The 13,062-nt window shown below is 40.7% G+C and overlaps 1 protein-coding gene across 3 annotated transcripts in view; it reads right to left on the bottom strand.

Annotated features, from left to right (window-relative positions):
• The window catches only part of fgf14 (fibroblast growth factor 14), a 256,567-nt gene that overhangs the window by 207,152 nt on the left and 36,353 nt on the right, over positions 1-13,062 (bottom strand). Inside the window, exon 1 of one of the 3 annotated variants that reach the window (XM_057852366.1) lies at positions 7,920-8,515. The exons of the other annotated variants lie outside the window; for them this stretch is intronic. Within the exon in view, the coding sequence (XP_057708349.1) occupies positions 7,920-8,010 (91 nt within the window). The 5' untranslated portion in view covers positions 8,011-8,515. Of the gene's footprint in view, positions 1-7,919; positions 8,516-13,062 lie in introns of those variants that run through there. 3 annotated transcript variants of the gene reach the window in all.

Below are 13,062 nucleotides of genomic sequence, written 5' to 3'. Positions count from 1 at the left end.
ACGCAGGGGTGGGCAAACTATTCCACAAAGGGCCGCTGTGGGTGCGGGCTTTTGCTGCAACCTATCGAGAGGACACCTTTTCACCAAACTGGTGTGTTATAAGTCCAATCAGTTGATTGCAGTCAGGTGCTTCTTGTTTCCATTGAAACCTCATTGGTAAAAGCTCTGTGCTGGATCAGTTGGAACAAAGACCAGGACCCACTGCGGCCCTCGAGGACCGGTTTGCCCACCCCTGGTAGAACGCATTCATTTAACTATAGTTTAGGCAGACTTCACTCATTGGCCTTGAACACAGTAAAGTGAATCACCTTATCGGCGCTCATGAGGGGAAAAGGAAAAAACGGTACCGTTTCTCGCAGGCACCGTCTAACTGTTTGCGTTACTCGAACACACGTAATATAATCAATCAGGGAATAGTATCATTTCTCATATTCACTTTAGGACTGCACTACTCTAACACACCTACTGTAAAATAAATAGCACACCATAGTTTAAAGAAACAGAATAGATACAAAACGCCATCTTATCATGGAAGCCCCAACGTGTGCGCCACGAGCAAGATTGACGCACCAACTCTGGCAATCAGTCCTCCCGACAAACAAACACGGACAAAGACCAGCGCGCTTTGTCCTAAAACAAGTAGAGCCAGCCCGAATAACAAAGTTGATAGCGGGCGCTTGTGACGTCAAGACCAGCGTCAGTCGCTGTGGCAACCACATCCCATCCACGCACGAACCTAAACAGCCCGAACTCGGCCAGAGAGGGATGATCCCAAAGCAACGCCCGGACACACCTTCGGCCGGCCCACGGACCTAAAAAACACTGGACACTGAGATAAGACAGATTTGCTGCTCGGAAACATTTGCTATGCAGCCTTGCTTTGGATTCATCATTGTTCCCTCCGTCATCTGTTTTTGCCTTGTTTTTGACCATTGTCGACGAATAAATTATCAACCTGTTTTTGGTGAGCCTTCTTCAAACTTTTGAAACATGGAGTCAGTACAAAGGGTTAAAATAAGAAGAGAACGCGCGAAGTTCCGCCTTCCCGGTTGGCGCACGCGAGGCAGCATCGGCCGAGCGGCACTTGTTTTGGCTGTTTCCGTGCGGTTTGACTGGGGAGGCGAATTTCAACAGTCTTAAGACTACTCAACATTATGTGTCTAAATAAAGAAATAAAATATAACTGAAAAAAAATCGTTGTCAGGGATCAAAAAAAAAAAAAAAAAAAAAAAAAACGTTTGGTAAGTCTAATAAATGTTAACAGCTTCCTAAGCTTCCTACTTGTATTTTGCAGGTTAGCAAATTCACACAGTTTAATGTCAACTCTGGGGTCGGACTTTTAGTAGCAAAATTAGTAGTGTGTTCACCACCTCCACAACATTGATTTCTTTTTACACTACATACAGTGGCTGCTACAGCTAGGGGTGGAAAAAAAATTCAAAGGGGGCGGAGGAGGTGGCATGTTGTCGACATGTTGCATTTTTGTGAGGGCTGTTAGTGTCTGTGTTGGGGGGTTGGGGGGTCAAGTCATCAGCCAAACAAACGTGCGTTTGAAAGGAAAAAAAATGGACTGGCACATTCACCAAGTCAAAAGATTTAAATCTAAGTCTGAAAATAATGCAAATCACTTAATAATGGTAGGGTCAATTCTATCCTTACAACAATTGGAAAGACATTCGAAAATACCTTTATAACTAAAGTCATTATATAATGCAAATAAGGTTGCTTAAAAGTTGGTGGGGACAATTTGAGCGTCCTGAAATGTTGGTAGTGTTACAGTATGTCCCTACCGTCCCTATGCAAACCTACGCCCTTGGGCTCAGCTGCTTTATTTTGAAGTCCAACCTCTCATCATGCTTCATTTAAAAGTCCTGTAACTCATTTTCATGTTTTTTTATTTATTTATTTAAAATTTAGCAATAAATTAGTATACTTAAAAAAAAGTTTGTTTGTCATAAATGTTCTTAATTTAAGAATAGATATTGTTCAAAAGCTAGGGCTGTCAAAATTATCACGTTAACGGGCGGTAATTAATTTTTTAAATTAATCACGTTAAAATATTTGACGCAGTTAACGCACATGCCCCGCTCAAACAGATTATAATGACAGCACAGGGTCATGTGCACTTGTGTTTTTTGGAGTTTTATCGCCCTCTGCTGGTGCTTGGGTGCGACTGATTTTATGACCATGAGAATTGTGTAATTATTGACATCAACAATGGCGACCTACTAGTTTATTTTTTTTGATTGAAAATTTTACAAATTTTATTAAAACAAAAACATTAAGAGGGGTTTTAATATAAAATTTCTATAACTTGTACTAACATTTTTCTTTTAAGAACTACAAGTCTTTCTATCCATGGATCGCTTTAACAGAATGTTAATATTAATGCCATCTTGTTGATTTATTGTTATAATAAACAAATACAGTATTTATGTACAGTATGTTGAATATATATCCATCTTGTGTCTTATATTTCCATTCCAACAATAATTTACAGAAAAATATGGCATATTTTATAGATGGTTTGAATTGCGATTAATTACGATTAATTAATTTTTAAGCTGTGATTAACTCGATTAAAAATTTTAATCGTTTGACAGCCCTATTCAAAAAAATTTTTTGAAAGTATTTCTTTCTTGATTTAGGTGAAAAATGACCAACTTTTATACAGTACGTATGGGCTTAAAAAGAACAAATAGTAACATTTACTTCAAGTAAGTGGAAAAAAACTGACGCATTAATCTGTTAACTAGTTATTGTTGAAATTTGCCCCCCTGGCCCAGACGCACCCGGGAACAGCACCAGCCAAAACAAGTGCCGCTCGGCTGACGCTGCCCCGCGTGCGCCCGCCGGGAAGACCAAACTTCGCGCGTCCTCTTATTTGAACCCTTTGTACTGACTCCATGTTTCAAAAGCTTGAAGAACACTCACCGAAAACAGGTTGACAATTTATTCGTCGACAATGATTAAAACAAGGCAAAAACAGACGACGGAGGGACAATTCTGGATCCAAAACAAGGCTACATGTTTTCGAGCAGCAAATAATCTGTGTTATCTCAGTGTCCATTTTTTTTTAAAGTCTTTGCTGAGGCGGTCCGTGTCGAAGGCGTTTCTGGGTGTTGCTTTTGGGTCTTCCCCTCTTTGGCCGGTTTCGGGCGGGTTAGGTTCGTGCGCGGATTGGGACGCCCGCTATCAACTTTGCTGTCCGGGCTGGTTGTGCTTGTTTTAGGACAAAGCGCTTTGTCCTTGGAGTTTGCTGGGAGAGCTGATTGCACGAGTTGGTGCGTCAATCTTGTGATAAGACAGAATTGTGTATCTCTTCTATTTCTTCTCATTAAACTATGGTGTGCTATTTATTTTATATTAGTAGTGTAGTCCTACCGTAAATATGAAAATGATACTATTTCCTGATTAATTATATTACGTGTGTTAGAGTAATGCAAACAGTTAGACGTTGCCTACGAGAACCTGTACCATATGTATGTGTTAGACTATATATGTGTTAGACTAATGCAAACAATTATATGGTGTGTGAGGTGACGATATCTTTTCCCCTTCACACTCAAAACAAGATGGAGAAAATGACTGATTAGATTGAGGAAAATAATCTTAATAAGACATTATAAATTTGCAGTGTAGTAACACGTTACATTTACTTGAGTAGCTTTTTCATATCAAAATGACTTCTAAGAGTGTCACATGACCACACGCAAACTTGCATATGGAAGTCCTACAATCACACCGGCGTGTTCAACGTGGCATTAAAAGTATATATAGTGTATTTTGTGTATATTTGATGGCGGCACAGGTGGCCCGGGGGACCATCCTGGATCCCGGGGGGGCGGAATTGCCCTGCGGGAGGAGGGATGGGCTACGCTGGCTACTAGACTTCCATTCTCCATGTCAAACAGCTGAATAGGACAGGTTTAAAAAAAAATAAATAAAAAAAATGTGTATTTGACTCGACCTTTTTTCCCTGTTTTTGCTTGGCAATGATAGACCAACTGAAACCGGAGATATGATCGTTTTAATATCATGGTTGGAATTTTATTCTCCACTAGAGGGCACTTGTGGTCATTGGACAAGGTGATATTTCATTTCTGTGGATTTTTTTTCTATTCAAAATTCAATGAATTTTGTATACTTTTTTGGGGGGAGGGTTATATGGTGATGTCATAGGTGGTATACAGTATACTAATACCAGTATTTTATATACTTAATACTACGGTGACCATATTTTGATTTCCAAAAAAGAGGACACTCGGCCTGGCCTCAAGATACTTGAATTTTACTCGAAGTTCACTCAAAGATGCCTATATCACTTTAATATATTTAAAGTGTGCCCCCTCACTCTGGATGGAAAAATGCAGTTTGAAAAAAAGTAATAATAATAACAACATATATATAATGCAGACCCATGGAAATGTAGTCCAGTCAATACACACACACACTGTAGGCTATGTGCCAACTAAACATTTTTTTAAATTACTATCACGACAATTGTCCTTGACGAATTGTTATTCCCATTCAATTTACATTCTCATTCAATGTTCTACATTGCACACAAACAATAACCGAAATAAACTGACAAACAATTCAACCAGCGTGTTTACAAAGGTAGCAGTCCAAAACTACGTTTCCCATAATGCCTAGCATGGTTTAGCTTACTGATAGCTAGCTGAGGCAAAAATCAAACTTTGCTATAAAAGTTTACAATCATCGGCAGCGCAACGATGCGACACCAAACGGGATTTTACAGTCAAAGCTCCGACTGAAGTCAACAGTTGCCATTATATACGTATTTATCGTAAAAAACTTAACCACTAGGCAGGCGTTGTGGCCGAATCATCAACCCAGTAGATGGCAGTAATGCCTCATGATAGGGGTAAACTGCCAACAAAAATAAGAAGAACTACTCCTTCCCTCCCTTCTAGTAGGAGCCGTGTCAACTGCTGCCACCCAGCGGCCGGAGGGATTCTCTTCAAATTGGTCCCGTGAAAAACCATAAAAACCGGACATTTTTATGAATTTATAAAACCCGCCCGTACGACGAGGATACTACGTGAAAGTAGGACTTGTCCGGGCAAAAGAGGACGTTTGGTCACCCTACTTAATACTCAATTACCTACTCATTACTTGAGTATTCTTTTCACTAATATTTTTTTTTACCTGTACTTGAGTAAATTAATTTGATAACTACTTCTACTTTTACTTTTACTTGAGTACTACTATTTTGAAGTAACGCTACTCTTATTTGAGTACACTTTTGGCAACTCTACCCACCACTGGTTGAAAAGTTAATGAACTAAAGTGTTTACCAATGTCCTTGAAAACAAACGCCTACACTTGGTGAGTGTCTCTTTGTTTCTATTCTAATACTCTCCTTTCCCTCAAGTATTATCACACATTTGGATACCATCCAAAGTCAAGTTGTGGGTTTTGTAACTTGCAAAGATATATTACGGTCCTACAAAAACCTGTATGGCTGCCTCTTATAAGTAACAGTGTCTCTCTGTTTGTAAAGCTTGAAGAACACCTCTGTGGCCATAGTGCTAGATTTTAGATTAACATTTTCTGTTCAAGTTGGTGTTTGACTTTTTGACAATTTATCGCCTTTTTGACATGCTAAAGCTATTGTGACAGTAATAAAGTGATATTTACAGTGGACAGCTTTTCAAAAGTTGATACTTGAATTTTTTTCCTATGGTTTGGCATACCGTCCCCACGCACATGTAAACGAAGGTTCTTAAAAACTGCACCCAAAGTGACAATGTGTGAATTCTGTGTTTGTGGCACCATGATGTGGGCACTGATAACCGAAGACTTAGCTGTGGAAACGTCACTGACTGCGACAAACTTTGTCCCTACGTCACACATGAGACCAATGTTTACATTTGGAGTAAATGAGACAGGTGCTTTTTTTAACTTTAATTTATTTACAAACTCTTGCAGTGTTTCAAATTGAAGAACACATGAAGAGGCTGGGGATATTATGGACAATTGTTTTTCACGCATTGTTCTATTTGTACGGTACTTAAAACTGAATGAATGTGGTTGGCTATGGAAGTTTTTTTTCTACAAATGTGCTAGTGTGGATGTAATTATTTTCCCCCCGACCTATTAGGGCAGAAATCTCAGTTAAAAAAAAAAACCAAAACATGCTAGGTGTAGAAGTTGCCTTAGTTTCAACAGTATTTTAAAGGGAACCTCAGACTTAAAGACTTGTAGGCTCTAATAAGCCACAATTGTTCTCTTTGACTAAAATATGTTATTAGAAACACATTAGATATTCCTATTGATTTAAAAATCTTATAGACTCCCCCACCCCCGTTTCCCTCTTTCACTGGTCAACAGGCCCCCCACATGGTGTCAACCGGAAATACATCTAGTTGACGATAGCACCAACATATTAGTAGTTAGTGTAGACATTCAATGTATTTCTTGATGTAGTTTGTGTTTCTTTTCTTTCTTGTGTTTTTCTTCTGTTCCCCCATAACTCTTTCCTGTTCGCTGCTTTGTCAACAGAGGAACCCACCAAAATAAAACAGGATATAAAAGCACAAAATCAAGACTTCTGACCACGGCTTGCAACAGAGAGAAAATAAACGGGATTTTTTTGGGGGGCAAAATCGAACAGCCCTAGTACGAACCCTGCTAAATTCCGTTTCGTAGTAGCGAACAGCTAGTTAAACAATTGCTAATGTGCTGCTTAATCCTGAAGCAAACATTGGGATTCGCCCAAAAACTGATTACTTAACTTGTATTAGGGAGGGTAAAACTTTCATAGAAATGCAAGATAGTCACTCATTGACCAAAACATTCAGCATCACAACAATCTAATCAAATCACTCAACCCAAAAAGTGTCTTTAAGCCCTAACAACGCTCACATTAGAGTTGCACCATCACAACTGCATTAATTCCACAATTTATTTTGGCTTTGCAGTCCGCTGCACTGCATCATATCCAGATATGTTCAGGTTATATTTGCAATTTAGCCTATACCTAACGTCGTGGCCTTCTTCGCTTTTATTCAACTGTTTCTCCTGCAGTGTCAGAGTGTCTCTCCATGCAGTCAGATGTTGACGTGTGGTGCAGTTGCACTGTACTGCTGAGCTCATCATCTTCCATTCGCCCGGCTGCATGGAGTAACAAGTAGCCCCGTACAACACGCACCGCCACCAGATGCACTATTATTACACACATCTTCTTATTCCGCCTGTTGAAATAAACATTGCATTGTTGCATCAGCACAGCTACCCCCCACCTTCCAAAAAAAAAAAAAAACACTGCATTGCTTTGCCAATGCAGTCCTTCAGCTGGGGGCCTGTTTAATCGAGAAGTGATGTTGCAGTGGAGGGCTCCTGCTGCTGCAGTACAAACCAGGATGGCATCATGTAGTGCAGGGGTGGGCAACGTGCACCACGTGGGCAATACGGCGGCCCGCGACAACTGTTAACCCGGCCCAAAAAAAAATACATCGAAACACCAACCGATAACTTAGTATGACATTTAATTAACTTAAAAAACCTGGCAACAGGAACTAAATGTCTACCACCAATGTAATAACTGTGTAATAAATGTGTAATAACTATGTAATAACTGTAATACTGTAATAATTGTGTAATAACTGTAATGACCACTATTTATGTAATAACTATGTAATAACAGCTAGTTTGAACGTAGAAAAGTTGCAGTTGACGCGATGCAGCTTTTTACCGGTCCGGAAAAAACTGATAGTACATGCACAGAAGTTGTCCCTCATCCCTTATGCATGCGTGTGCGCCTCTGCATTACTGCATGAATAGCATTGCAGGTTGCTCCGTCACAATTTACACAGCGGAGGAGCGATAAAACACACACTTAGTGTCTAATCAGAGCGATGATAGAGATGATGAGGAAAAAAGACGCCGCTTACCACTTGGATTCTTGTTTTTCTTGAGACTCTTGCCACAAAGACACTGCAGCATATGCGTTCCTTTGCTGAAAATGTTCCAAAGAAACCACATTGATTGATTTGGGCGAATCCAGTGGTTCAAACACCCGGTGAGAGATGAGATCCTTGCGGTTGCATAATAATAACAATGGGAAGAATAATGACAACACAGTTCTCCACGTTAAGCCTGCCAGTTGTATCATATAGGAAGAGGAAAGGAGGAAAAGATATATCCTGTCTGTTCTTGTGTTTCTCTCACGTGGCTTAATTCGCAACAATGCTACGATTTCTTCTTCTTCTTCTTGCGGCGTCCTCAAGTAGAAAAAGGTACTCTTTTAATTGCATGTGTCGCACCGGGGAGGAGACGCCAGCACGCACACACGCACACACACGCGTTCACCCATGCACACGCGCGCACAACACTCACACACGCACGCTACACAACGCACACACACGCAACTAAAACAATAAAAGACGGCGGGCTTCTTCCGAGGAAGAGAGAACCATCGCCGCGTTTAGTTCATCACTCTGAAGCTGGAGAGGAGGAGGAGGAGGCGGAGGGTGGATCAGTACCGCGTCACACGCCAGGGGAGGATGCATCCTATGAAGACCCCCTGCACAAGTCCAAATTTGCTCCCCCTAGTCAGACGCCACCCGCCGCAGTTTGCATGTCCCCGACAGTCCCGCACCGATGCTGTGTGGATCCGTGACTGTGTCAATGCTACGCTATCCCCCCCCCCCCTTAAAAAAAAAAAAAAGTGCACCCGTATCCGACAGGGGTGGGAACATCTGGATACCTCATGATGCGATTTGCGATACAAGGATAACGATGATCTCTCGATATGACCATACAAGAATTATCGACTCAAAAATGTCCCCAAATGAATAGGAAGTGACTCAAAATTCCATTCCATTCATCCAATTTAGAGCTGAAGCTATCGATTATTGTAGTAGTTGATTCATCTATCAACTATTTACAGGGGTGAAAGTGGGCCGGAACGGTCCGGAACACCGTTCCGGTAAAAGATTCGGGGCCGGAACGGTACTTTCATCCCGGAAATGTGACGCCAACTGTCAAAAAATGTTTTTAAAAAAATACCCAACCACACTGCCACACATGCATCTCCATTAAGAACAATCTACTAACGTCAGATTTACATACACAAGTGTTAACAACAAGCCTAATAAAATACCGTATTGGCCCGAATATAAGATGGTGTTTTTTTGCTTTGAAATAAGACTGAAAAAGTGGGGGTTGTCTTATATTCGCGGTCTAGACATCATACCCATTCACGATGCTAGATGGCGCCAGATATCATTGAAGCGATGCATTGTCATGACAGATCTCAGCTACTCTCAAGTTTAACCAGTTTGCATTATTTTATTGCAATGTTTTTCCTGATTCAGATTTGTTTCAAGACTACAGTTACAGTTAAACTTCACTTTGATGGTTAATGCAGTTATTGCAATTTTGTTGTTTTACCACAATAGATTGGTTTATTTACATTTCAAAAACCAGAAGCCATTCATTTACGAATGTGATTGCACTATTTTTGCACATGTTTAAATGTTCAGATATTAAGATTTGAATGAGGTAAAATAACATGCTTTTTCTTTCAAATATATTGTTATAATCATTTGTTTCCGATGTATTTTTTTCTGTAAAAAAATTAATTTGGTGTTCAAAAAGTCTTTTTTCAAACTTGAGTCTTGAAAAAGAGGGGGTCGTCTTATAATCAGGGCCGTCTTATATTCGGGCCAATACGGTAATTGGACAGTGATCAATCAGGTTATTTTCATGTTGTGATTTTTTTAAATTGATTAATCATTGCTGCACTGGTTAGTGAAGGGAATAGTGACCTTTCTCGCACACAACTGTTTGCATTACTCTAACACACGTAATATAATCAATCAGGGAATAGTATAATTTCTCATATTTACTGTAGCACGTTTTATATTACTCTAACACACCTAATATAATATAAATAGCACTTACACCATAGTTTAATGAAAAGAAGCAGAATAGAGGCTACACAACGCCATCTTATCACAGAAGCCCAACGTGTCATGAGCAAGATTGACACACCAACTCTTGCAATCAGTTCTCCCGGGCACTCCAGGACAAAGAGCAGGGTGCTCTGTCCTAAAACAAATAGTATCGCCCAACCAGGATAACAAGTTGACAGCGCGGGCACCTTGGACGTCAAGACCTGCGTTGGTCGCTGTGGCAACCAAGTCCCAGCCACAAAGGATGACGCACTAACCTGACCTGCCACAGAGAGATGATCCCAAGACAACACCCAGTCACGCCTTCAGCCCGGCCCACTCCACTGCAGCTTTCAAAAAGAACTGAACATTTAGATAACACGGTCGCTGCTCGGGAACATTCCAATGTGTCCGTTGTTTTGCGGACCTTGAATCTGACACTGCCTCTCCGTCGTCTGTTTTTGCCTTGTTTTTGACCATTGTCGACGAATAAATTGTCAACCTGTTTTCGGTGAGCCTACTTCAAACTTTTGGAACATGGAGTCAGTACAAAGGGTTAACACGGGAGTGAATGCGCGGAATCTTGGCCCTCACGGGTTCGCTTGCGGGAGCTGTGCCAGCCAAATTCCTTCAGTAGCCTAGCTACATTGGGTTTGAATTAAGAAAAAAAAATTGCTTCTTGAACTAATTCCAAAGGGTTCGGGTTCGGTACGTTTTGCGATTAAGAACTACAGTTTTAGAATACATGTTGTACTGTATATAGAAAAGAATATTAAAAAAAAACACTTGCTGTTAATCTGGTGTTTTGACTTCAAGACTGAGGGGTTGAGCGGTGTAGCACAACATCTGACGCTTTAATTAATTTATCCAGTTATCGCACAGTGCTTGTCTTTATAGCTTATTTTCCCGAGAGTCAACGGTACAAACACAGTATTTTTAATGATAGCACCCTGAAGGATCAATGGCACGCTGTTTGTGTGTTGTCATGTAGGCAAGAGAGTTGGGAATATTTATGAGCCGACGCGGCCAGTGAGAGTCTGATGGCAGTGAGGCGCGTGAGGTAAGGTGTGCGCCACATGCTAAGTAGCGCACATTTACGTTAGTCATCTTTACAGTTTCATTTCTGTGGACTGGCGAAGCTTCATAACATACATGTGTATGTTGTATGAACTATACGACTCTACTATGGACGGATGGGTAATTTGTAAGATTGAGAACGATAAACCGATACGACCGGTGTTCTGCCAAAATATCCTGTATCGGCGAAACGTCCTACATTAGTCGAATTTGACACCTAAAGTACTACCGTGCGCTCTAAACTTGTTTTGCTTAGATGCATACAGGAATAAGGTACTAAAAAAATGCCTGCAGAAAATACTTAAATGTAGTTATATCAAATAAGGACGGTTTAAACACGCTACGTGACTAATGTGGTCAACTGCTTCAAAGCTAACACAAAAAAACACAATGGTTAAAAGTATGAGAGGGTAATACATGCAAAAAGTATCTTTGAGGCTGTGAAAAGGTTCTAAATAACTAAATAAAAACAAAAATAGTGCGTAATCGCCACCTCTAACCGATGTGCGCATGCGTGTGAATGCATGCGCAAGCGCCCTGAGCATTGTGTAGGACATTTCGCCGCGTAGTAAGGAATGGCCGAACACTGGATATCCGGTTTTACAGGTGAGAGATACAGCTGTATCGATAGTAAAGTTGCCATTCGACAGTAATTAGCCATTAAATATTCAATGAACCGATAATAGAGATAGAATCGGCTTCTAATGCCTAGTTCAATGCATTGCTTAGTGCAGGGGTGTCCAAACTTGGTGTGGTAAAAATGTGGGGGGCCGACCTTGGCTGACGTCCTTTACGTTGACCAATATATTTAAGCAAATTTTAGCATGCCATTCTGTGTGTCACATTTGCTTTATTATTTTCAACAATCTCGCAACTCGCCTTTGTGGCATATTCTTTCGAATCTCGGGCTCTTGCGAAATACTGCTGCTGTTAAATTAAACTAGCTTCAAGTTGCTTCAATTTATCGCTACGTATCTTCCCTGTAATCTTGTCGTACATGTCAACATGTCTTGTTTAGTAATATCGCCTTACGTTGAAATCTTTAAAAGCAGCAAATGAGGCAGACACAGTTGTTGCCTATTTTAGAGAAGAAATAGTCCAATTTCAACCTATCCTTGAAGCGTGGGCCGTCGCAGTCAACTTTCTTTTTTATGTTGATTGTTGCCATTTTGAAAATTGGGAGTAAAGGATCACATGGGGTAATGTTGCTTAGAGTTCTGCTGCCTTTTAGTGGGTAAATGAGGAGCAGCATTTAGTGTGTAAGGTACTTCATATGCTGGTAGCAGTGCTGCTAACCAATTTATTAAGTGTCAGGAAATAAAACACCCAGAGTATTCTGTTCAAATGACAGTCACAAGGAGAAAAACCTCCCACCTCATCGGGGATAAAACCATTTGCAGTCAGAAACCACTCGAGTCTCAAGGTTTCAACGGGCACACTGGGTTTCGGCAGATACCAAGCTAGGCCTCGCTAAAGTCTTCCCACCTGTCGAAGCGTTCGCAGCCTTTTGATTTATAAAGTCACATGGTCAGAAACATGTGGGTAGTTGGTGCGCGATAATTGGTTAGTTCAGAGTGAGTCAGCTCTAACTGCTTCTCCTTATTTGGTGACGTTCCTCAAAACTGGATGCTTACTGTGAAACAGAAGTGAAACTTAAAAACAGCTCGACTTGGGAATTTTCCAAAGACCTTGGGAACTTCCCTGTAGCTGGGACGAAAGGTAGTGAAGATTAGTCCACAGAAACTAGTTTCACATGCAAGCATATAGCTTCACAGCAGTTGATAATTGTGTTTTATAAGCATGAATAAAATATATTATTTCACATTAAATCTGTGTGCAGGCCAGACGCTATTGATTTTGTGACAGAGGCTGGGGGCCGGATGAAATTTGTCCACGGGCCACATTTGGCCCCCGGGCCGGACTTTGGTCATGTCTGGCTTAATGGGATGATAATTTAGCTTTTACTTCACATGCTGCGCTTGTGTCATTCACCACACAGCGCACTTAGATTGAGACAGCACGCATGATATAATATGGACAAGCACAACTCACGGTCGTGGTT

Source organism: Corythoichthys intestinalis, chromosome 12 (assembly GCF_030265065.1).
Source record: "Corythoichthys intestinalis isolate RoL2023-P3 chromosome 12, ASM3026506v1, whole genome shotgun sequence".
Taxonomy (NCBI): Eukaryota; Metazoa; Chordata; class Actinopteri; order Syngnathiformes; family Syngnathidae; genus Corythoichthys; species Corythoichthys intestinalis.
This window is presented reverse-complemented; position numbering and strand designations above follow the sequence as displayed.